Source organism: Salvelinus fontinalis, chromosome 4 (genome assembly GCF_029448725.1).
Source record: "Salvelinus fontinalis isolate EN_2023a chromosome 4, ASM2944872v1, whole genome shotgun sequence".
Taxonomy (NCBI): Eukaryota; Metazoa; Chordata; class Actinopteri; order Salmoniformes; family Salmonidae; genus Salvelinus; species Salvelinus fontinalis.
The window spans coordinates 63,707,453-63,732,378 of record NC_074668.1 but is presented as its reverse complement, the minus strand read 5'-3'; the positions used below and the strand labels follow the sequence as shown (position 1 = coordinate 63,732,378).

At 41.2% G+C, this 24,926-nt stretch overlaps 2 protein-coding genes and 1 long non-coding RNA gene across 5 annotated transcripts; 1 reads left to right on the top strand and 2 right to left on the bottom strand.

Moving 5' to 3' along the window:
• Positions 1 to 13,731: 13,731 nt before the first annotated feature.
• Positions 13,732 to 18,570, bottom strand: LOC129854165 (G1/S-specific cyclin-E1-like). Of its 2 annotated transcripts, none has more exons than XM_055920933.1 (12): positions 18,365 to 18,570; positions 17,823 to 17,870; positions 17,541 to 17,628; positions 17,375 to 17,434; positions 16,972 to 17,141; positions 16,401 to 16,536; positions 15,813 to 15,959; positions 15,623 to 15,718; positions 15,215 to 15,349; positions 14,857 to 14,968; positions 14,569 to 14,726; positions 13,732 to 14,392 (listed from the first exon to the last, which is right to left on the bottom strand). In XM_055920933.1, the coding sequence occupies exons 2-12, from the start codon at positions 17,834 to 17,836 to the stop codon at positions 14,276 to 14,278; spliced, it is 1,233 nt and encodes a 410-aa protein (XP_055776908.1). In that variant the 5' UTR covers positions 17,837 to 17,870; positions 18,365 to 18,570; the 3' UTR covers positions 13,732 to 14,275. The 2 variants fall into 2 exon arrangements, with proteins under 2 accessions (XP_055776908.1, XP_055776909.1); XM_055920934.1 differs by lacking the exon at positions 18,365 to 18,570 and adding an exon at positions 18,102 to 18,328.
• A 246-nt stretch (positions 18,571 to 18,816) lies between these two features.
• LOC129854171 (uncharacterized) lies at positions 18,817 to 21,583 on the top strand. Of its 2 annotated transcripts, XR_008759246.1 has the most exons (4): positions 18,817 to 18,971; positions 19,563 to 19,633; positions 19,758 to 19,933; positions 20,450 to 21,583. It is a non-coding gene; the product is annotated as an uncharacterized LOC129854171 (long non-coding RNA). The 2 variants fall into 2 exon arrangements; XR_008759245.1 differs by having other exon boundaries at positions 19,758 to 21,583.
• Positions 21,584 to 21,684: 101 nt separating this feature from the next.
• LOC129854170 (tumor protein p53-inducible nuclear protein 2-like) lies at positions 21,685 to 24,916 on the bottom strand. The gene is made up of 4 exons (XM_055920939.1): positions 24,799 to 24,916; positions 23,381 to 23,545; positions 23,041 to 23,176; positions 21,685 to 22,917 (listed from the first exon to the last, which is right to left on the bottom strand). The coding sequence occupies exons 2-4, from the start codon at positions 23,505 to 23,507 to the stop codon at positions 22,689 to 22,691; spliced, it is 492 nt and encodes a 163-aa protein (XP_055776914.1). The 5' UTR covers positions 23,508 to 23,545; positions 24,799 to 24,916; the 3' UTR covers positions 21,685 to 22,688.
• Positions 24,917 to 24,926: the final 10 nt, after the last annotated feature.

The window sequence follows — 24,926 nt, the reverse complement described above, 5'->3', positions numbered from 1 at the left end:
AAATAACAGGAAACGTGATGGCATTGTGGCACGTATCACGTCCCCAAAGTCATATACGATTAGACACGACGGTTTCATCCACTGCCGAGCAGAGGGGGGAAATACATTCAACTAATTAACAGGGGCTCTAACCATTGCACTGCATGTCTTATGAAACATTTAAAGCACATAACACATGCAGGCACACCAGATACATATAGAACTGGAGAATACACTGCATGGGAGTTGACAGATATAGAATAATAAAATGAAACCGTTTCTGAACACATTTCCTCGCTCAGTACATTATGATGGCTGCAGGCGCCACCTTTGTCTCCATCCCAGCATTGACTAAAACGGTGTATTGTAACACGACACCCCTGATTTCATGCAATATGGAGGATTATGGAATTGAATTGAACGCTCCGCTTTTTTTGTTCACATTTCTAAATTAGGATTTTCTGCCTTCATAATGACATAGAGTAGTCTCTTTTTTGTCAAATCAATGGCAGCTATTTATATGAGCAATAATCCCTCACCCAGCACTGAACTGCCAAAAGAGTGATGGTTTAAAGTAATGCCTAAAAACAAAAAAGGCACTAAATGAATGCAAATCGGTTTCTCTCCATTTAGAACGTCCGTCTTTGAGGACATACCCAGTGGAAACAAATCATAGCACTCGAGATAATTCAAAGGGGAAGAAGCTCACTTTGATTTGCGAAAGCAGAGAATGGACCCCTGTTCGGGAACAGTAACGTTGCGATAGAACGTTCAGAAACCCTCGCGTTTCAACAGAACACGAACGCCTGACAAGTAGGCTATCATCCAGGAGATCATTAAGCAAAAGGGTTGAAGTGCCATCTCCAATGTGTGGGGGGATGCCATGGCAACAGGGTTCGCCCTGCTTGAGAGACAAGATAAAAAACAATGAGGCAGGGTGCAGGCAGGGCGCTGAACGATCGGCACTGATCGATGGATCCTCTCCTCTCTGTTATCCCCCCTTCAGAGAGGAGGGAGGAGAGGGGGAGGAAGGAGGCAGGAGGGAGGGAGGGAAAGGCCAACCTGCTTTAGGCTTCATAGGTGCAGCAGGAATAGTGGGAACCTTCTTCAAAGCCCTAATTGTTTCCTCACAAGGGTCCAATTGAACATGCTATACAGGGTATTTGCATACAAGCAATTTCACACCATTACTTCATACAATGGCTAGAGAACAGCATGTCAACAAAACTGGACTGGACGACCTGCGAGGAGGCTTCCTGCTATTTCACATTCGGCAATCATCCTGCTGCTTTGACTACGGGAAAAAAGAATATTATGCAAACATACTGTATACTACCGTGTAGTTACTGCACTTTTGAGTTTGAGTGAGGTGTGCCTTGTGTCTCTTTTCTGCATTATCTTTTGCAGATGTCAGCACAGTTAGAGTGTTGTGCTAAACCCCAGCAGGGTGCCAGCTAAATGCCATCATGTTACGGCTGTGGCTGTTTGCTTCTTTTAATTTTCAGAATTATAAGCACTCCATGTCCCCCCCCCCCCCCCCTCCCTCAGAGGCGCTCGTGCACACACACAGGCACACACACAGACACACACACACGCAGAGACACAGTTCACTTACTAACAACATGTGCTAATCAATCTGGTGAAAGCAATCTGTCAGGAAATCTTTAGCATTAAGAAACCCTCCTTGAATAAGGATAAGGCCCATCCACAGGGCAGGGCACGGCTGGGACTTAGGAATAGCTGTCTTTACGCATCCCTCTTGTCAATAAGGATTATGAGCAAGCTTTTATCTATTCAACCACACAGACCAGTCACTCATTTAAATGGATGAATAGTTTAGTTCTCTTCAAATACTCACATAAATACATTCAAATCCTAACCCAATTCAAATTCCAACACCATATGCCTAATGTGTGATCTAATCTTTCTTTTTATTCCTCGGAAATTCACTGAAGGCAATCTTTTAACATACTTACTTAAGACCTCAAAGGATAAACATAGCCCACCTATTGTTGACGGCACAGCACCTTTATTCTCAATTTAAGACCGACAATTCCTTTGAGAATATGCCATTCAGCGACCGACAGAAGCGGCATGCAAAGCAGGAGTATTGAAGAAGGATGCCAAACAAAAGAGACATTATTGTGTTTTATGATCTACCAAAATAATGATGAATATTAAAAAACGAACTGTGTTTACAGATACTTCAATAGGGCAGAAATGGCCTCGTTTATATCTACGCCATCAAATGAATAGTACAAAGAACAAATAGTGAAGAACAAATAAAAGCTCATTTTGACATTTTGCATTCAACGCCTTCATTTATAGGTCAGAGGGAACACCAGCCGACCTCACATTGTTTCTAAATGCCATTTTGTTAAACAGGGACACTGGAATTAATTAATGCGCGGGTATCTGCCACTGTCAAGAGGCGTGCATTAAAATCAATGATTAATAAATTCAAAACACACAACAAACTCAGAGGGGAGAAGAAAATAGTATTGTGCTCCCTAGGAAGCAGCCCCAGTGCGGGTCCTCCAACCAACGAGGCGGCTACTCAGATGCCTAATGGAAAGTAGCCGGTGCCAGCTGTGTGCCTGTGAATAAAATCACTTTAATTAAAGGAATTAATATGGAAAGGAACCGGGAATATGTGGAACAGAATTGACAGGAAGCGGCCCTCGTGTTCGACACACACTCCCTCCAAAAACCTAAAGACTTAAAGGAACAAGAGGGCCTTTGTGTTGCCCTTTTCAAATAAGCCTATAATTCCCTCATGCTTTATTATACACAGCACTGCACAGTCTAGTTTGAGATTTGATCATATCTGTCTTTTTCAATTGAAAACACTAGGCCAAAGACTGGTACTGTGGCAACTACAGATATGATGTTAAAATAAGACAAATTAAATGTTTATTTTTCATTATTAACAAGGATGATGCAATTGATAACCCTGCTGGTTTGTTTGAGCAATGACAGCAAATAAGAATCAAAGGGTCGTGGGAGGGTTTTTGTTCTGACATTGAATCAACACTTCGTTAGGTTACACATCAAAGCAACCTTTTCAAATCACAAATCACACTACCGGCAGTTCTGAGAGCTATTATCGTCCAAACACCATGGAGGCAGAATACTGCAGCTGGAGCAAAGAATAGCCAAAATAGTCACAATTTGTAGAAAGCCATAGCTTCACTGACCCTGCAGTTACTGTGAGCGGCCACAAGGGGGTGGCAGATGCACACTAAAACAGCATAACAAAACCTGAGCGATGTTCAATCTCTCTGCTCCACTGTCTGTTCAACAGACATTTCACGTAATGGAAGAGCACTAGATGAACTAGATCAGATTTCTAGTGCTCACAGCTGTTGATCACACCATGAGAGCTTAATTGTGGCCATAAGGATATTCAGAACTACATGTACCAAATGCAAAACATCAGATTTGTTCCTGAATATAGTCCATATTAATCCATATTGTCTTACTCTAGAAAACCAAATTAATAGGGAGCAACACAATAGATGTATACACTCAAACTGATACAGTTGCAGCACTGCAATCCTACTATTGTATTATAATACTGAGCCCTCGCTGACATATCACTCTGCGTTAATCTCCTTTATCAACTCAGTTGTTATTACCATTAATAACAATTACCACTATGATAAGGTTCATTTTACCATGCCACGATCCTTAATGTTTCCTCAATATTACAGCGAGATAAGCCTTCACAGGACGTATAGCAGCATCATAATCAAATCACGACGTGTGTCCTGACAAGCATTATGTTGACGCCATTCTGTATTATGCTGATGTTCAAACCCTATCTTAGTCTGACTACTGTATTTGAGGGAGAAGTGAAGTAAACTGAGTATAATGAACCAAATGAACAAATTAGAAACAATGAAGTGTATTCTACTGTAATTTAGTTGCAATAAGCTGCCACGGCTTTGATGAAAATAGCACACAGGGAGCTTGTTGAAAAAGCTTGTGTTCAAGTAGTAGTAGCAATGCATGGCTAAGACCATGGTTCCACTTCCATAGCCTAAATATAAGCTGAACTGTTGGCTAGCTGAGGCCGTTACATTTATTGAAAATATCTTCATGAGCATTGCTTTATATCATAATGATGAATATAGTTAATAAAATATTGAAGCGTAAGAGAAGATACTAAATCAGTGACATCAAAGCATATATACACACTGTAGCAACTTGTTTACAAGAGCTAATGTGTCCCTGAAGGGAATAGCCTGGTTATTAGGAAACAAAAACAAGTGCTGTGAACAGCCTCTCGCTGTGGGAAGTATGAAATACCAGCAGAGAGAACGGCGGTGTTTTCTAGGACGTATCATAGCCACCTCCACCCTCAACCTACATCTGACAGATCCGGGCAACATGTAACATAGTAGAAGAAAAAAGGTTGTAGACACTTGTAGTTGCCATTCAGATGGTGGAAGACGAATAAAGACTATATGGTAAAAATGCATTGAGTTATGAGGGATACTGAAGCCAGTTTAGGTAAATAAGTGTCATAAGATTATGCTCAGAATATTTTGAGGGGATATCATTGGCACAGTCACAATAACACTGTATCTGAAATCTGTTGGTTTTCCATGATCAGTTTTACCTGTATTCCCATCCTAACATAGCATGTAAATGTATAGTAGAATATCTTCAAATGCTAATATTTTCACAGTGGAGTATATCACTAACCTCTTATCCGATGGGTAGGGCTTCATCAGGTGTCTTTGATGAATGCTTCAAGGTCACCTGTATTCACAGACCAAACACAAGTTTAGGTCACTGTCTTTGCATGTGCTGGAAATACGACAACAACTTTTGTTGACAGTACTTCTACGTCATAGGCCCACGGGCCTACAATTAGACAATTTAAATTATATATTTTTAATCATCCACAACATATTGTAAGTTAAACAAAAACCGGTCTGTAGGAATATAGGCTAATTTGAATTATAAAGTGGTTTATAAATAGATAGTTTGCACATTTATATGTAGATAAAAATACACTTCCCTACGTATTTAATTGGACAGTGAAGCTAAAACTTTTAATTTGGCTGCAAACTTCAGCATTTTCAACGTTTCAAATGTTTCATACAAACCCCACCTCTTCAAAGAGTATGTTATATAAGAAGTCTCAGTCAGTCCACCACCCCCCCAACAAAATAATAGCAATTGTCTTTTACTTATAGCACTATCTTGGCTGATACCTTCTTTATTTAGGAAAAAAGTACTTCCTATGACTGTGATTTGTGGTTGTCTCACCTAGCTATATAAAGATGGATGCACTAACTGTAAGTCTCTGTGGATAAGGGCGTCTGCTAAATGACTAACATGTAAATGGTGCAGTACAGAATACCACATTTTATTTTAGGGTATTTTCATACAAATCTGTTTTACCTTTTAGAAATTAAAGCACTTTATGTATCTAGTCCCCCAATTAAACTTTTGACTACTTTAATACACATACAGTATAAGTGAATTTGTCCAAATATTTGACACCTTCAAAAGAGTATACTAGATACATAAAGTGCTTTAATTTGTAAACGGTAAAACGGAAATGTACGAAAACACCCTCAAATAAAAGGTGACATTCTGTACTGTTGCCTCATAAGACACATTTGATCTCAAATCCAAGATGCTCAAGTAGAGACAAATTAAACGTTTTAGCTCCACCGTCCAAATAAATATGTAGGAGAGTGTGGATGTATGTATATCTATAGATCTACAAACTATATCTAGTTTGAACAAGATTGAAATTATGTGTTGGTCAGCAGTCTACCGGTATACTGTTTGTAGGCCTACATAGGCTCTGACTGTGTTTATTTGTCACTTGCAGTGCAGCCAACAACTTATAAACCGACTGTATGTACCGTCTTGGTACATACAGTACATACAGTACATACATACATACATACAGTACATACAGTACATACATACATACATACATACATACATACATAACGGGTACAAAGGAACAACATACGTGTTGGACTTGATGAATACTTTTTTTTTTAAATGTAAAGTTCATTCTGCGGCACTACCTTGGCAAATAACTTCCTTCTCGCTATGCTGTCTCAAAAATGACTCCACTTTCCTCTCTCAACTTCTGCCGTTCTGGAAATGGCACCTTTGCCGTTCAGTATAATAAAAGGTTGCAAATGCATTGACTTTACATTTAAGGCGTGACACAACTCTATCTGAAATTGTAATCGACTACTGGACACCACACCATTTCTAAATTAAATGGACAAGGACAGTGTCAACCCAAGCTTTCGTTCTGCTCAGTCCTCAGGTACATGTTGCTCATTCAAAGTTGGGGCATGGTTTATATAAATACAGTTTCCCCCCCACCTCCCTTTGTGGGCGTGAGGAGAAATAGAGGGCGTGTTTCATATGTAAACACTGGCATGCCGTGTCAAAGCCACGTGGTCCCTCATTGACAGCTCCTTTGACAGTGACAGATACTGCAGGTCTCCCTCATCTATTTATTTTGTTTGATTGTGCGGCTTTTTAAGTCGCTTTTTGCCATTATGTCGTTTCCATACGTTCTTCTCTTTTCATATTTTTTGTGGGAGTTGATTATTTAAAGCTATAATCCTTTATTGAAACAATAACAAAGCTTTATACCTGAAACGTAACGACTCTCAAATGCATAGACAGAGCTATGAATGCAAGGACTGACCATCCATGATATCAAATGTATGTTTTGAGTCTATACGGTGTTTGTTTCCATTTATGTTGTCTACAAACATTGGAGCTTATATTTGGGGTTCTGATGGGGGTACAACAGTTGAACTAAACTCATCAGCTATTTCTAAGTTATATTCTTCAAGAATCAATGGGTATATATGATTAATTCATATGGCAAAACATTTACGTAGCAACTAAGGAGTCATATGCTTTAAACTGTGGTATCTTAGAATATACTTATCTAGTGAATTAATATACTATTATAGGCTGAAATGTAAATACTGGCCTTGAGGTCAGAATTGTAGCTCTTGTCTTTGTAGTTAATTGATTGGCTAATATTACTGATTGGCCAATGGGGTCCCAGGACCCAATCAGTCCTAGAGGGGAAGGAGGAAAATCAGCAGTGCTGCAAACCTCGACGCCTGGATTTGAATACATCATAAACATTTGCATCTAAGCCCTTCTATAGCCTATTACATTTTGTCCCAAATTAGTATAACATTGCACAACATTACCGTAATAACAATATCATTTGTGTTTCATTTGCATAAGAGTAGGACAACACATTGTGTATAGGCCTATTTGAACAGCTTGACAGGTCACCCCCAGAGACCGCTCACAGCACTTTATTTCAGTGTTCACTAAAGGGTCATGGAAGGGAGCCTGAAACTCCCCAGTGCTCTGACTGAATGAAAGTTCCTGTGGAATGTGGTTCATTAGCGCCCCCTCCTAAAAAGACAGCAAGGGGGCTTTGGTGAGGTTGGCCTACAAACTACAGCCTGATCTTAGGGCATACCCTATAGGGTACAACGAAGTGGACCTACTGTATAAATCAATCTTCCCCTCACCCTTCTGTGCTGTTAACTTTCTAAAAACAACCGCAAAAATAATTGAGTGCACATAGATAGAATACTTCCATATCTTTCTCTTCATGTTTCCCTCTCTCTCAACCGCACAGTGCACCTATATTGACTTAAAGTACCAGTCAAAAGTTTGGACACACCTACTCATTCCAGGGTTTTTCTTTATTTGTACTATTTTCTACATTGTAGAATAATAGTGAAAACATCAAAACAATGAAATAACACATATGGAATCATGTAGTAATCAAAAAAGTGTTAAGGAAATCTAAATATATTTTATATTTGAGATTCTTCAAAGTGGCCACCGTTTGCCTTGATGAGAGCTTTGCACACTCTTGGCATTCTCTCAACCAGCATCATGAGATAGTCACCTGGAATGCATTTAAATTAACAGGTGTGCCTTGTTAAAAGTTAATTTGTGGAATTTCTTTCCTTCTTAATGCGTTTGAGCCAATCAGTTGTGTTGTGACACAGTAGGGTTGGTATACAGAAGATAGCCCTATTTGGTAAAAGACCAAGTCCATATTATGACAAGAACAGCTCAAATAAGCAAAGAGATATGACAGTCCATCCTTAGACATGAAGGTCAGTCAATCCGGAAAACTTCAAGAACTTTGAAAGTTTCTTCAAGTGCAGTCGCAAAAGTCCTCAAGCGCTATGATAACACTGTCTCTCGTGAGGACCGCCACAGGAGAGTAAGACTCAGAGTTACCTCTTCTGCAGTGGATAAGTTCATTAGAGTTACCAGCCTCAGAAATTGCAGACCAAATAAATGATTCAGAGTTCAAGTAACAGACACATCAACATCAACTGTCCAGTGGAGACTGAATCAGGCCTTTATGGTTGAATTGCTGCAACAACAAAAAAACACCACTATAGGACATCAATAATAAGAAGAGACTTGCTTGGGCCAAGAAAAACAAGCAATGGACATTAGACTGGTGGAAATCTGTCCTTTGGTCTGATGAGTCCAAATTTTAGATTTTTGGTTCCAACCACCGTGTCTTTGTGAGACGCAGTGTAGGTGAACAGATTATCTCTGCATGTGTGGTTCCCACCGTGAAGCATGGAGGAGGAGGTGTGAGGGTGTTTTGCTGGTGACACTGTCAGGGATTATTTAGAATTCAAGGCACACTTAACCAGCATGGCTACCACAGCATTCTGCAGCAATACGCCATCACATCTGGTTTGCGTTTAGTGGGACTATCATTTGTTTAGTGGGACTATCATTTGTTGCATATTTTTGTTTATTCCCTCCATTCTCTCAAGCTCCTTGAAGAACGGAAACTTCCCATCCAGTCCAGATAGGCAACATTGGTATGGATGTTTGTAGTCTGTGGGAGTCTGTGTGAGTCCTTTGAAGGTCTTCATTGCTGAACTGCCCACTTCTCTGATGGACATAGCAAGGGGAACCATCCACCTCACACACTCCTCAACGTTGGACCACTTCAGAGCTGCACAGATCAAGAGGGTCTAGTTAGGGGCCAAACACTGACTAAACAACCTAGGTAGATAGAGGTTATTGGTATAGGCATGTATTGCAAACCAATAGAGCTCAACTAATACTAATATTGAATATGTTGATTGATATTAATCATTTCAAAAATGTAATACTGCATGTGGGACTATGGGAAACCTGAATACACGATGAATATCAGTGCTATTTCACTGCTACCCTCCCTCTGCCTTGCCTCAGGGATAAAATGTGTCACCAAGTGGCTTATTTGACATGACAAAAGACATTTCTATTGACCCTAAAGTGTCACAGAGGCAGCCTCCCAATTGAAAAATATGTAGCCACAAATGTTTTCCCTTGCACCTTTGACCGAGTTTTAATTAAGAATACATGCACCTTTTTCTCGATCAAAGCAGGATTACATCAATTTGGTCATTCCAATGTTGACACATGGTGCCATTTGAATTGCAATGTATGAATGATATAAAACACAAACGCTGGCCAAAGACTGTTACTATATGTCGGTGGATTCCCTTTAGCATTTTCAGTGATTGGTGTCTACTGTACCCCCTATCTAGGTGTGAACTCTTGTGCGGCTGGTGGCTGAGCCAATGGGCACCTGCTGCTGCCACAAGCGTCTGAGCTGCGAGAACAAAGGGGCCATTGAGCGCATAACAGCTGTTGTGCTGTTTCCTGCCTGGCTGCCTGAGGGCCCCATGCCCCAAGAGCCTGTCTGATGGGTGAAGCCACCCCCCTATCTTTAAAGAGACAGCAAGGGCCGCTGCTGCCTTAATGCAGCGTTAATCACTGAACATTGATGCAGAACAGTCGATGGGTGTGAAGAGCACCAGAGCAGAAAAGGAACAGTCCATATTTTTTTCCAACAATCATTTGAAATGGTTGAAAGATTATTTAGGGGATAACTTCAGATGGCATGGTTCACTCACATTCCTGCCATTAGTAAAAAAGAGTGAGGAATTGATGTAGACTGAATATCCAAATGATTTAGTAAGACAATACTATCAATCCATTTGATAAATGCATCTGATAAATTCAGCTGGCCAAAGAAAAACAAACCCTTAGGTGATCCAATCTGGTTTGTGACAAAGTGAAGGACCAGAGCATTAGACAAGTACACGAATTACTCCCAGCAGCATCTGTCGAGTAGTCCCCGGCAAGTCTTACAAGAGAGCAGCTTTGACAGTGAAAGCGTCATACTGACATCTAGTGGATTAGTCCTGTGTATCTTTAAGCACACACTCCTTGACTGCAAGCAGAGGGCACTGTCTGTCAGTGAACGCATGAAAGAGACAGCCATTATAGAGGCCATCCTTATGCTCCATTTTGTTTTCGTTCAGATGACTTTCCTTTTTGTCCCCTTTGATTCCAAATCATGGCAAGTTACAGTGAATAAGAAAACAAACAAAATGACACGGAAGATGTTTACATCTACACCTTTCACATACCTCCTGCTTTCTGTACTTTACACTAGCCCAGTGCACCACCTCAGATGTCATCTTTGTGGCCAATCCATTAACTTTCTACAATATTCTGTGAGTTTAAAGAAACGCAGATGATTCTAGTGGTTTATATTTTACAGAAACGTGCTTTTATCTCACTCTCCTCTTAAACAGTTTAAATCTTATGTCATGAACTTCAATAACTTTCAGCATAAACTTTAGTTTAGCAAGAGGCACACATAAAAATGGTAAGGCTTTAAGAGGAGCATCTAAGGGTACGCCACATTGAGAAGCATGAACACTAATAAAATGGTAGACGTATAGTTCCAGTCAAAAGTTTGGACACACCTACTCATTCAGGGGTTTTTCTTTCTTTTTTCTTTTCTTTTTACATTGTAGAATAATAGTGAAGAGATCAAAACTATGAAATAACACACATGGAATCATGTAGAAACCAAAAAAGTGTTCAAAGTATATTTTAAATTCTTCAATGTAGCCACCCTTTTCCTTGATGGCAGCTTTGCACACTTGGCATTCTCTCAACCAGCTTCACCTGGAATACTTTCCCAAAAGTCTTGAATGAGTTCCCACATATGCTGAGCACTTGTTGGCTGATTTTCCTTCACTCTGCGGTCCAACTCATCCCAAATCATCTCAATTGGGTTGAGGTCAGGTGATTGTGGAGGCCAGGTCATCTGATGCAGCACTCCATCACTCTCAATATTGGTCAAATAGGCCTTACACAACCTGGAGTTGTCTTGGGTCATTGTCCTGTTGAAAAACGAGTCACACTAAGCGCAAACCAGACGGGATGTCATATCGCTGCAGAATTCTGTTAGCCATGCTGGTTAAGTGTGCCTTGACTTCTAAATAAATCACTGACAGTGTCACCAGAAAAGCACCCCCATACCATCTCCATGCTTCATGGTGTGGCCCACACATGCGGAGATCATCTGTTCACCTACTCTGCGTCTCACAAGACACGGTGGTTGGAACTAAAAAATCTCATATTTGGATTAATCAGACCAAAGGACAGATTTCCACCTGTCTAATGTTCACTGCTTGTGTTTCTTGGCCCAAGCAAGTCTCTTCTTGTTGGTGTCCTTTAGGAGTGTTTTTTGTAGCAATTTGACCATGAAGGCCTTATTCACAGTCTCCACTGAACAGTTGATGTTGAGATGTGTCTGTTACTTGAACTCTGTGAAGCATTTATTTGGCAATTCAACTTCTGAGGCTGATAACTCTGGGTCTTCCTCTCCTGTGGCAGTCCTCACAAGAGACAGTTTCATCATAGCGCTTGATGGTTTTTGCAACTGCACTTGAAGAAAATGTCAAAGTTTTTTACAATTTTGACTGACCTTCCAGTCTTAAAGTAACGGACTGTAATTTCTCTTTGCTTATTTGAGCCGTTCTTGCCATAAAATGGACTTGGTCTTTCACCAAATAGGGCTATCCTCTGTATACCAACCCGACATTGTAACAACACAACTGATAAGCTCAAACAAATTGAGGAAAGAAATTCCACAAATTAAGGCACACCTTTTAATTGAAATGCATTCCAGGTGACTACCTCATGAAACTGGCTGAGAGCATACAAATATGTCTAGGCAAAGGGTTGCTATTTTGAAGAATCACAAATATCAGTTTAACACTTTTTTGGTTACATTATTCCATAGTTCATGTTGACTAATTTTACATGGAAAATAGTTAAAAAAATTAAAAACCCTGGAATTAGTAGGAGTACAAACTTCTGACTGGTACTGTACATCATTGCCAGTGACACGTTCAACTCTGCTCTATATATTTTTTTGATGAGTGACATAACTACAAAAGCTATCATATTGTACGTTTGTCATTAACCCAAAGATGATTTGCCAATTTCTAAATATAATCACACGTGGATAAGGAATTTAAAACTGATGACAAGTTGACTTCCATTGTGGTCCTATTAAAATGGTAATAAAACTAGACGACATCGTAGGCCTATGCTACAGTAGATTGCGCCTACTAGGCATACTTGGGTTACACATACACCATAACACACATCAAAAATGATAGGACAGCGTCATCGTAGGCTACAGCAGGACTTCCTCAGTAGATCAGCAAGCTCAGGCTCCTAAACTGAATTAGATGGTGATGCTGTTGGCTTAAAAGCTGTCATCATTGGCCTCTCCAGGATGATGAGTCATTGAATAACCATTGGCTCCATACAGAATATTCAGACACAAATCTCAAATGTGGCCACACCCTAAAGTACAAGGCAGACCAACACAGTAGCCAACCAGCCAATGAGCTGTGCACAGCCGACATGCATGTCGGTCTGTCTTGTCCTTAAGACCCATCCCTGGCATGGCCAGGCACGACTCCACCATCATTAAGTTTGCCGATGACAACAGTGGTAGGCCTGATCACCGACAAGACAGCCTATAGGGTGGTCAGAGACCTGGCCGTGTGGTGCAAGGACAACCTCCTCCTCAACGTGATCAAGACCGAGGATCATCAACTACAGGAAGAGGACCGAGCACCCTCACATTCTCAACGACGGGGCTGTAGTGGCGCCGGTTGAGAGAATCAAGTACCTTTGTCCACATCAAACTATCTTAGTCCAAACACACAAAGACAGCCGTGAAGAGGGCACAAAGCCTAACCCCCCCCCATCCCCCGAGACTGAAGATTTGACATGGGTCCTGAAATCCTCAAAAACTTCTACAGCTGCACCATCGAGAACCGACTGGTAAGGCAACTGCTCGTCCTCCGACCGCAAGGCACTAGAGGGTAGTGCGTACTGCCCAGTACATCACTCCAGCGTCGCCTGACCTATATACCAGGCGGTGTCAGAGGAAGGCCCTAAAAAATCAATGACTCCAGCCACCCTAGTAATAAACTGTTCTGCTACCGCATGGCAAGCGGTACCGGAGCGCCAAGTCTAGGTTCAAAAGGCTTCTTAACTTCTACCCCCAAGCCATAAGACTCCTGATCAGCTAATCAAATGGCTACCCAGACTAGTTGCATTGCCCTCCCCCTTTACACTGCTGCTACTGTTTATTATCTATGCATAGTCACTTTAAATCTAGTACCTACATGTACATTAAACCTGGACTAACTGGTGCCCCTGCACATCGACTCTGTACCGGCCTGGTAGAAGCAGCCTGATCATTGAGTTCACCAAGCCATTTCACACACAGTAAAACAGAATAGTGAACACAGCAGGCTGGTTCAACCAGGCTACAATCCTAGTCCCTGGACAAGGCAAAGACCCACAATATTGTAAAACATAAAAGCTGTCTGCGACAGTGACTTTATTTAAAAAATAAGTAGCAGCATCTCATTTCAAAACAAATATCATACATTTTGGTAAAAACTCAAATGCAAGAGAGAAAGTTGCAGAGTTAAAATCTTAATACAATCCATATTTCTGCTTCTGAAGCAGGCTGTTCCACTTGTCCATTTTGGCAGCAGAGCTACTGGTCCCCAAACCTGGCAGTATTATCTTTCTCAAAATGGCAAGCGTGAGCTACACACACACATTCATCCACTGTTCCATCAATCCAAGTCCACCTTCTTTAGCAGCACCCAGAGCCAGTGACAGCTCTGGGTTTTTGGCAGGTGGTCCAGCTTGGCAACACTCCAATTAAAAACTGTCAATCACTCAAAAACAGACATCCATTCACCTTAGCACCAAAACACCTGCACGCATATAGAAAAAGCATTTGAGCACATGTTGGTGTAATGCAATGGATTTCTCCCAGTCCTACAATATCTTGGTCCCAATCTTGAGACTTCCTCAGCCCATACTAACCCAACGGAAATCAAGAGACGATGCCCTCTGGTTTCTCGCTGCTGGGGGGTGGAGTGAGCACTCCGGACGGTATTGGGGAACTCTGGCTGCGATCTACGTCCACTTGTGGGTAGGAGCATGCCTTCGCCTAAAGAAGAAACCAACAGAACTCTCAATACAGGCTGCAACTCAGCTGTGTACCACTGAACACAAGAAACAATCGGAGGGAAAAAAATATTCGCTCTGAACAGCCTGATACAATGCCCTATGCCAATGTTTGACATTGTGGTTGAAAACCATACAAATCACAAACGATGCCCTCACCATCCAGTCCAGATAGGCAGCATGGGTCTGAATGTTATGCATGTCGTCTGCTGGGATTCCTTTGAAGGGCCTCAGGGCTGAGCTGCCCACTTCTCTGATGGACATGGCAAAGGGGACCATCCACCTCACACAAGCCTCAACGTCTAACCACTTCAGCGCTGCACAGATCAAGACAAAAGGGGTCTGGTTAGGGCTAAAACACCCTTGACAAGTCCACCAAACATCTACAACTCAGTGGTTGGATTGAAGATGTTGATTGACCTGAACAGCCTCAGAATGAAACCCTACCTGAGACTTTCTCCACCAGCTCCAGCGAGGAGAAATGGAACAAGGCAGAGGCAGCCAGGACTCCATAGCAGAACTCCAGAGATTTCACATCCAACACACACAGGTCCAGGAGCTAGAGAGAGAAAACAAAATGTAAAGGAAAAACGCGAGCACAATAACACCGCATGTGCACAACACCGACCTGAGGCAATGAGCCATTCTGAGGAAATGTGAAACCATTGTCTTACAACGCCATCGTGTATAAGCAAAAGCACTGTCGTCTGTGAGACCATATTTTGCCTTGATCGTCTTAGGTATATTTTGTTGTAAGATACCATGAATCACGTGCGGCGCCGGGAAATCTCAGTTGTAACCTTACCTCGGCAATCTGTACAAACGTAGTTTGCGGGTACTGTGGGATGAGAACCTCCTCGGACTCTTTCAGGTAGGCAATCTGCATGTAGATGTTTAGCCAGGACACAGATGTCTGGGGACTCAAACGCCACTTCAGCTCCTGAGCAAAGGGGGACACAGTAGGAAGAGCCACATGATGATTTCATTCCACAGAGAAGAGTTCCCTAGCTCAGTACACATGTTTCTTCTGAGTCTCCTACCATCAAGTTAAACAGGAACTACCATTAGTGACAGAGCATCATTAGGAACACACGTAGTCATTTTTAACAGTAAATGGCTAAACGATCATGTCTCAGCAAGCTTTAGACAACAATAAGGATGTGACCCATCCGTACTGAGAAACACTGGGACGTAAAGCGTTTGAGAGGCATACCTTCATAATGATTAGCTCCATACATAAGATATCATCCTCAGTACAGGCACCATCAGTAACATAGGCAAATTGATGCAGCTTTGGAGGGTAGATTTCCTGAAAAGGGTAGTGAACACATTAAAAATCTCCCTCTGATATACAAAATGGAGAAAATTACTTAACACAGGTTGTAGAAGAGGCATCTTCCTACCTCCATTTTGGCAGCTATAAACAGAGAAGAGATGCCGATGAGCTGTAGTGTTGACTTGAAAACATTGGTCTGCGTGGCCATGAACCTATCAAAGTAATCCTGAGCCAGGTAGAAGGTTTCTCTGTGCAGCTTGTACAACTCGCACACCTGAGAGAGAAAACAAGGTTGAGAATACAAGTTGTAGGCAAAGTCACAGAGCAGCTAAGGAAGAGATCCCCACCTAATAGTATTGATCATGGTTCTCTATACCATAGGTCTGACACGACCCAACTTTAAAGATCAATGCTGATTCAGAAGAATTGGGTTAAAGGCGGAAGACATTTTGGTTTAATGCATTCAGTTGTGCAGCTGACTAGGCTTCCCCTTAGAATATGTTAGAGCTTAGCTAATACTCATCACCTGACAGCCATCTCTTCTGTCTAGCCCCAGTTGACTTAGTTAAACTGGGGCCATACATCTATTGGTAAAACTAATACACTCACCACCTTAAGATAAACATTGATGACACTGATCAAGTAACATTGATCAAAGTAGTAGATACACTGTGGGAGACAAATGTAGGAGTTTGATACAGAAAGAGCTACAAACCTCTATTAGCCAGTCCAGAAGAATAGCCCTCATCTTGGGTTGGAGGTGTGGGTGTTTCATCATGATGTGGATGTCTCGAGAATACGTCTCATCTTTCTTCAACAGGTTGTTCCATACGTCATCTCTGCTTGCCCAGCTACAAAGAGCAACACATCCCAGAGGGTTAGCGTCCATTTCAAATGTGTAGTTTTCAAATTAAGAGATCAACGAAGAATCCCTCAACTTGATTCTGAGTGCAAACACAGAACTGTAATATTAAATAGTATACAGGTACACATAATGAGTGCCAAAGAGGGATCTGTTCTTATAACAGCAGACTGTACACTCTTAGAAAGACAATAGTAGTGAGAGGACTACATGGTCTGTTACATTCAAATGAAACAGGTGAACACATTGGTTATCATAATGCTTGGCCTTGGACAGTGTAAGTGCAGAGTTTAAGGTATGAGGTCATGCAATCTCCTAATGAAAATCATACATTACTTATCAAACATGTCAAGTAACCACTCCTGCTCTTTAGCTGCGTCACTGCATCTTGCCCATGTTGTCCCAGATACCAGAAGTGACTCACCATAGCACAGGAAGAGGGGAAGACCTGGTGGGGGTGACAAATATGTTTTTGAAGGTGTACTGAGCAGAAAACCCAGTGGTATTCAAGGCAACTGGTTGATCGACTTCATTGTCAGGCGTGGGGATCCGCCTGCACGGGCTTGTGAAAACTGACTCAGGATTCCAGCACACCTGCACAGGAGGGATAAGAAAAGAGAAGAAAGTCTGACTGATAGAATCCTCTCCATGCTGTTTGTTTCTGAGACTAATCAGTTGCTATTGGTGTCAAACACAATTGTGTCATTTATTGAACAGTCCTGATTAACCTGTGTAGGTTAACCTGACTGGTATGTGTTGCTAGCTAAATCCAACAAATGCATGGTCTGCAAGGGAATGCGTTGGAATAGTACAATGCATGTAGTTACCTGAGTTCCACACTGTTTCTTTTTTATCATCTCTGCCACTTCATCTGGGTCTTGCAAATACTGAGGATTGAATAAGGAAAGTGTTCATTTTGATAAACCATATTACAAAGACATAGCCAGGTAACCATCTCGCTAAAGTAGCAATACCCAGATAGCAATAACTTACAATGGCAACGTCAGCTTTTCTTTTCCTGGATCGCACTGTAGTTTCCTTGGGCATCTCGTTATCAATAGACTTGGATTCCACATTTCTCCTGAAATGACACAGTAAATATTGAATTATATTATAATATGCATCCTGCTGAAATGCTAAGAAACGTTTTAGTTATTGCTCACTAACTAGCTACGCCGCGGCTAGTTAGTTAGCAAGCCAGCTACCTAGCGTGAACTTTTTTCGTCACCTAGTTACATTGACAAAACTAGGTCAAACTGCAAAACTGAAACTTACCCCTTTCTTGGCATTATAGCCCACGTGTATCCCTCCAATATAGAGAACCTGCAAACATAAAATATTTTATTTGTTCAGATTTTAGGTAATAACACCACAACCCAACCCCCCACGTAAGACTCACAAAGCCAACTCGTCAAAAGCTCTTGGCGCGGGCAAATGGAAGTGGGACAATGTTAAAGGACAAACAATATGAAATACTGCAACAATTGTCACAAAAACACGAATACATCGACACCAGATTCCACACTATCAGCTAAACCTAACAGTTTGACTTACAGTCGATGGAAACGAGTTCATTTATTCTAAATGAGAGAGAGAAGCTGGACAGAAAATGGCCGAGCCATCAAGTATGCCATTTTCCATTCACCCGCTCTAACAAGCTCTCACAAAAACACTATCCATCCAATGTTGTCCATCGCCTTTCAAATTCAGGATATTTACAATATTAACACTCATTTCGAATCACGTTGAGGGAGTTTGATTGAAAAGTTGTAAGACGACTAGCTAACAAGAGATATTTCAATTCTTTGCCAGCTTACCTAAATATATTCCCCTGCGAAGATGTCCACACTTGGCTGAAAGGATCAGACACAATATAGCTACAGTTCTTAGCTAGCTATTCAATTATCGTTCGATTCGTGACCTCTGTCATCAAAAGGTAGCTGTGAACTTTGCTAGCTACTTGTTCTTGTGCGGTGAGTTTTGCGCCTTGGCTTATAAACTGCTTGCTGTCTACATATTATAAGGGGCGGTCCGAGCGGGTGATTTAAATACTTGGCGCTGTTCAGTAACCCTTTGCAGTTACATTTTAACGAACATTATTATTAGTCATTAATTGTTCAGAAGTGAAGAGTGAAATCACCTGAAATCTTATGTTGTGTGAGAAATGTACATTATAATGGTGTTCCAAATATTGCATTTATCCAGCAAAAGGGAGGTGTGCCTGGTGCAGCGACAACTCAGGGGCGGTACTTAGAATCCGGAACCACAAAGTACCGCGTGGCTAGGGAAGACGGATGTAAACAAAGACTGTGTCCTTCTCAAAAACCTGCAAATCCGGACGTTATGCTGATTTCCCCTGACATTTTTAAAAATGTTTTTCTGTCAAGCCGACAGAATAGACTTTCGCTGTCCATAATGCAAGAGGTAACTTATGTCATTATTTTAAGATCAAATTAATGCCGCGCAATTTGCTCAACGAGAATGGTGATGGCGCCCTGCACTAGTGCATTAGCTACGTTTAGTGGCTTCCTCTTGTCTACACTAATGATTTGTTGGAAAATAACAGTGCAGGTTTAGTCAAATACATTTTAGACACCATCTTATGCTTTCATATATAATTCATACATTTGCGTTTTCTTATCAGAAGATGAGGAGGCTAATCTGCACCCTTTGTGCCTTTTCTCAGGCATAACTGTTATTTTAATATGTTTCATGAGCCACACGAAGAAAACACTGGAATTGGGTGACAATCACTCATAGATCTCGAAACCTGCATTAACGTACACTTTGACCAGGCACGTGATCAAGCTAGCAGCTACATGGGGACGAGTCTCATTTCAAAGCCACTGTGCCTCCACTTTGCAACTGGTTTAAAACAGTTTCTGAAACTCGTTGGACGTGCCAAATTTGTGGTTATTGGAATGATTCATGTTCAAGCCTTACCAGGTAAAGATTATTGAGACGCATGTCGTTTTTTACTCTCTTTTTTAAAAACTTTGATTTGATGTTTTTCAGGCACACCTTTTGGAAGCATGGCCTCAAATTATTGAGGAAGCACGCCACGAATCTATCACAATGCAGGACTTGTAAGTATAAGCAGACAGAATAACTCCTTACTTTTTGATGTTACTAATATTGTAGCCTATGTAAACCACAATATTCATCCTCAAGGATGACTGGAAATGAATTGTCTGTTGATCTTTTGAACAGGAGGGGCTGATCATTGAGGACATGCATGACGTTCAGTACACATTCTCAATTGGACCAGAGGTGTGTGCCTCTATGACAGCAGTGTGTGCAGCGGAGAGGGGGATCAGTCCATCTCTGCCTTTTGGAGTTCAGATCCTGTCTGCAGCAAACAGCTCTTGCTGTTGCACTGGCTTCAGGTTGATATAGCTGGCTTTGCTTATTAGTGATTAATACATGCATGCAAGAGTGCTTCAGGCTAGGCTGGAATTTGAGTTTAATAGAAAGATCCGTGTTAAGAGGTTGGGAAAAGCAAATGTTTAGCTACCTATTTTTCGTTGTTGTCTATTTCCAAGGTATGGATTTTATCAGGGCAGAGGGATATGTCTTCTCACATGTTGCTGATGAAGGCCTTTTGAATGCATGTGTCGGAGTCCTTTTGCGATACGGCAAGCAAATAAAGGCTGAACATGTACAGATCTTCACTGATATAAAAAAGAAGCACAGGTGCGCAATCGTTCAAAAAACATTCCAGTCAGACAACCCCACTGGCTAGCCTAGATGTCCTGATATGGCATTTCAGAAGGTTTTCAACATGCAAGTATTGCGGCTAATATTATCCGTAAACGGTACAGCAAGGAGATGAAAGGTACAATTTCTGACTTTTGTAGTAAGTGTAATTGGATGTTTTGTGATTTGTGGGTTTGTGTTTCTAGCTCCCATGCCCTGACTTCAGATGTGAGCATAGTGGAGTCGACGGCCAGAGCAGCTGCGTTTTTTCCTCTCTGACGGGCTCATTATCACTGGAACAGCCACAGGGGTTCAGGCAGATCTAGTGGAACTCAGAGGTGTGTCCTGTCTCTGAATGTTCTGACACATACAGACATGTATGTACGGTATGACACACACACACATGTATGGTATGACGCACAAACATACTGACACATACAGTAATATAAAAAGACCCCCAACTCGTTTAAATGAATACCAAAAAAAAACAAATAAGTCATAGGCTATTACTGTGTAATCACTATTTTACCACTTGGATCAAAGGGCAGCCGACACTCAGCACATACATTATATATCTGAGGCATAATGCTAGGTGTATCATTTTAGGAATGCTCAGCGTGCATCTTAGTACAAACATAGTTTACTTTCCCTTTTTCATTTTCTCTCAAACATGCCTGTAGTCTTGGTTAATAAGGGAGTGCCCTTTTTCTAAATGTCATACATTCTCCCTAACCATAACACACACCCTAACAAAAGTATGTTCAGTCACCTCACTCAATTCCATACCACTCCCACTGCATACGAGTCTATGGCATACTTCCTACATTTGAAAGGGCAGATAGTTCCTGGCGTTAGTTTTTCATGTGGCCCAGAGGTTAAGCTTCCCTAAAGCCCATGGAGCCTCTGGGCCTCGCTGCTGGCCTTATAAAGAGCAGCCTCGTCTGGGGAGAGGATGGCAGCCTCACAGTCCCCCCCAGTCTGGATCATGCTGACCATGGGCACAGAGCCAGGTCCTGCCCTTGCCTGCCACAGCCCTGCTTGGCTAATATAGACACCAACATCGTCTGCTATTTTTAAGCACAGCCTACAGATGGCTGACTTAGATAGAAGGCTGTAAACACAGGCAGGCTCTGGCCAGACTGCCGCACAACCCTGCTGCCTAGTTTGGAGGTGCTCCTACAGTCTCCCAGTATGATTTCATTGGGCTGGCACTGTCGTCAGATTGGTATATGGAGCTGCCAGAGTCTGGATTGATCTCTTTCCTCATGTGTTTTTCTCATATCATCTCTGAACATACTTTTACCATTTATTTATCAGAGATGATGCATGACACTTGCAATGCATTCCTAAATCCAACCATTTAGGTATTTGTTTCATATAAGCTCTTGCACAGCTTTCCAATATAATGAGCTCAGTAAACATAATGTAACATCTCAAAATATTTACTCAACAATCTTTTATTTTCAATTTGCAGATGTTGCAGTCTGTAAGACTCCCAGTTTTTATTGGCTCAGGAGTAACCCATTACAACATGGAACACTACCTTGATGCTATTGCAATGATAATTGGCTCTCATTTCAAGAGGGGAGGTGTTTGGGGAAATGCTGTTGATCCAGAAAGCGTTAAGAAGTTCTTGGGGAAGAAAATGAAATCCACTAAATGTGCTACTAACATATTTTAAATGCAGAACAATGAAATACATTTGGTGGTAATAATACATGTAATTACTGAAGTTGTCTCATGCTATTTAATAAAACACAAATAATACCCAAACAAAACAGACTTGTTTAACAATTTTTCACATTTAAATATACACCAAAATAGCAACAAAAAAATCTGAATATATTTACAAACAGGTCTTGTAGCAGTATAGCAAACATACGAACACACTGGGAATAAATGTATGAAAACAAAGTGAATCACACAATTAGAAAACATACATTAGAAAACAGTGTTCATCATTATTTGGTAATCCTTACATACATTGTATTTGTTCAGAGGTCCAATTACTCAAGTGATGTTTTTTGTCGTCACATATCATATACAAAATAGCTTTTCATAGCTATGAAACTGAATTAACAACTTTTCCTGAAAGCAATATACCCACAACGTATCTAAATCTAAGGCACACAAAGTAATAGCAAAATGTATACCATATTCAATAAAATTCATATTTGCAAGTGCTAAAACCTTTTGCATTTCATACACTAAATAACAGTTTATCAGAGCTATAAGACTTAACAGTAACAAGCCAGTTATAATACTTTTCACATGCGCACACACATCTACTCAAGGCTATTTCACTCTCAAACTGGGCTCAGCATGTTAATAACATACTCAGCAAAGGGGATTCCCTTAATCAGGGTAAAGAAATTGACAAGGTAATATGTCTACGGTCTGTATGTTAAGTGGCTTCAGACAGTGACGTGGTTCCTCAGTAGACACTCAGTAGTTGTACAGACGCTGGCAGGGTTGTTTGAAGTGACCAAAGCGTCTGTCCGAGGGGGAGAATCGCATCTTGGCAAGGTTCTGTCTCTGGAAAGCACTCCTGGTCAGCTTCTTGCACTCCACGTGAGTCCTGGCTTGCTGTATGGCAAGCAGTTGGACGTTGCATGGAAGCGGGCTGCCCCAGGCAGCTAACCTCCAGGACACATGCTGTTTGACTGGCACAGGCCTGCGGGGGCGGGGGGGGGGGGGGGCACACAGAATAACTGTAAAATGTGGCGCTCCCTTCTCTAGGATAATGGTTGTGTTATCACACTGACTAAGTAGATGGATCCCCTGGATGAAAACTGACCTGGGAGAAGCATCCTCTTCATCTGAGTCTTCCTCATCACTGGTCTGGTGTCTGATCTGGTATACAGACATACTGGGATGCTCAATCAGCAGGTTCTCCAAAGGGTCTTCCTCAGGCGGGGTCAGGGAGTTGCTCTCTGGAAACATCAGACCACAAATGTACTAAACCGAGACCAGAGGAAAAACACTAGTGAGACCTCTAATAGTGACCATTAGATCTACTATCCAAATAACTACAATGCTACCATTTACAAAACAAGTAACTGCAGACAACAATGCCCATACCAGTTCAACAACTAACTTGTGATTTCAACTTTCAGGGAACATAATTATCGGCTTACCTTGAATGTTGATAACGACCCATCCTCCGTCCTCAAACTCAATGAGCTCCTCATAGGTTTCATTGTCATCTGTGGAAAAATCATTGTCTGTGCTACCAAGGAAATGTGCAAATATCTTTCCAATCATTGTGTATATGTTTGCTCCCTTGGCCCTCTGATTGCAGTCTGCAAAGAAAATGAGTTAACATAGTGTTACAGTATGTCGCCCCCATAAGGTAAACAGTTGCATAACGGACGCAATTATTGCTAAACTGGTAAAATTGCAAAACTGATCATGGTAAAACATTGCATCAAATGCAAGAAAACAGCACAACCTGAAAAGGCATGTGTAGTTTAATATCCACATTGACAGAAAATAGATTGGAAACTATTCCCGGGAAGCAGACGCTGAACAACATCTTACATTATGACCTTTAGTATTTAACATTGGGTCCTGGGTTAATGACCCTGCCAGCACAGCAGAATGAGGAACAGCATTCCCCTTGGAAGCTATCTGCAGACTGGAGGACATGGCATCCTTTCTGACCAGCAATCTCATGTCAAGCCAGAATCTGAATCTTAAGATATGTTCTGAATAAACTAATGTGGTGAATATGAAGCCAATTGGCCAAACTAGTGTATAGTGTTTTTAGTGTATATCATTTGATTAAAAGGGCCTACATTTATAGTAAAATAGGCCTATTAAAAACATAATCGGGTATAAACAGTATGTGTATGTCTTTCAGGCTTGATGTGTCATAGACTAGACAGAATACCACAACATCCACTTTTAGTCGTCGGGCTGTCCAGACAGCCACGGTCTTTGAATGCCTTGCTGTACTTGTCAACCTATATTGTCAATAAACAGCTACACCCCAGCCTGCCAGCAAGGGAAGATCCAATTGTGCCCAGACAGAATTAACTCATAAGGTGCTAACATGTATTGCATATCTTTTCTGGTGTGCCATCAAAAAGTCCATACATCGGAAGTTTAAAGACATGTAAGACAATCCTTACATTAGCCCCTATTCAAGATATATACATGTGTGATAGAAACTATTAAATCATTTAAAAAAAAAAAAATTGAGTAGTTTGGGTGAACTTCATATGGCATTAATTCGCTTTTAAACTTTTTCAATAAATAAGTAAATAATTAAGAACTGCATTTACTATATGTAATTCACTCACTGACATTCAAACAAATAAACTAACCTACATACAAAATTACACATGACATGGTTACAATTACATGGTAGTCTACCAAACTAAAAAGCTGGCTTAATAGGACACTATGGGGATGTAGAAATCAATACAAACAATGCAGTGGATAGATAAGTTAGTAGGCTAAAGAAAAGTGTCTAGACAACACATGAACAAAGGCTGTTACACGGATACAACCTCTTGCACAATGTTGAAGGCTACGATGTAATTGTTCTTACCTGACAAATGTATATTTAACGGGCGGTGGCCGACGGCTGGCTCGAAACTATAACTGATCTGTAATTGTTTTGATACAGACTTGTTTATGAACACCAACTGCTTCCCTTTGCTTTGGTGGGTGGTGAAC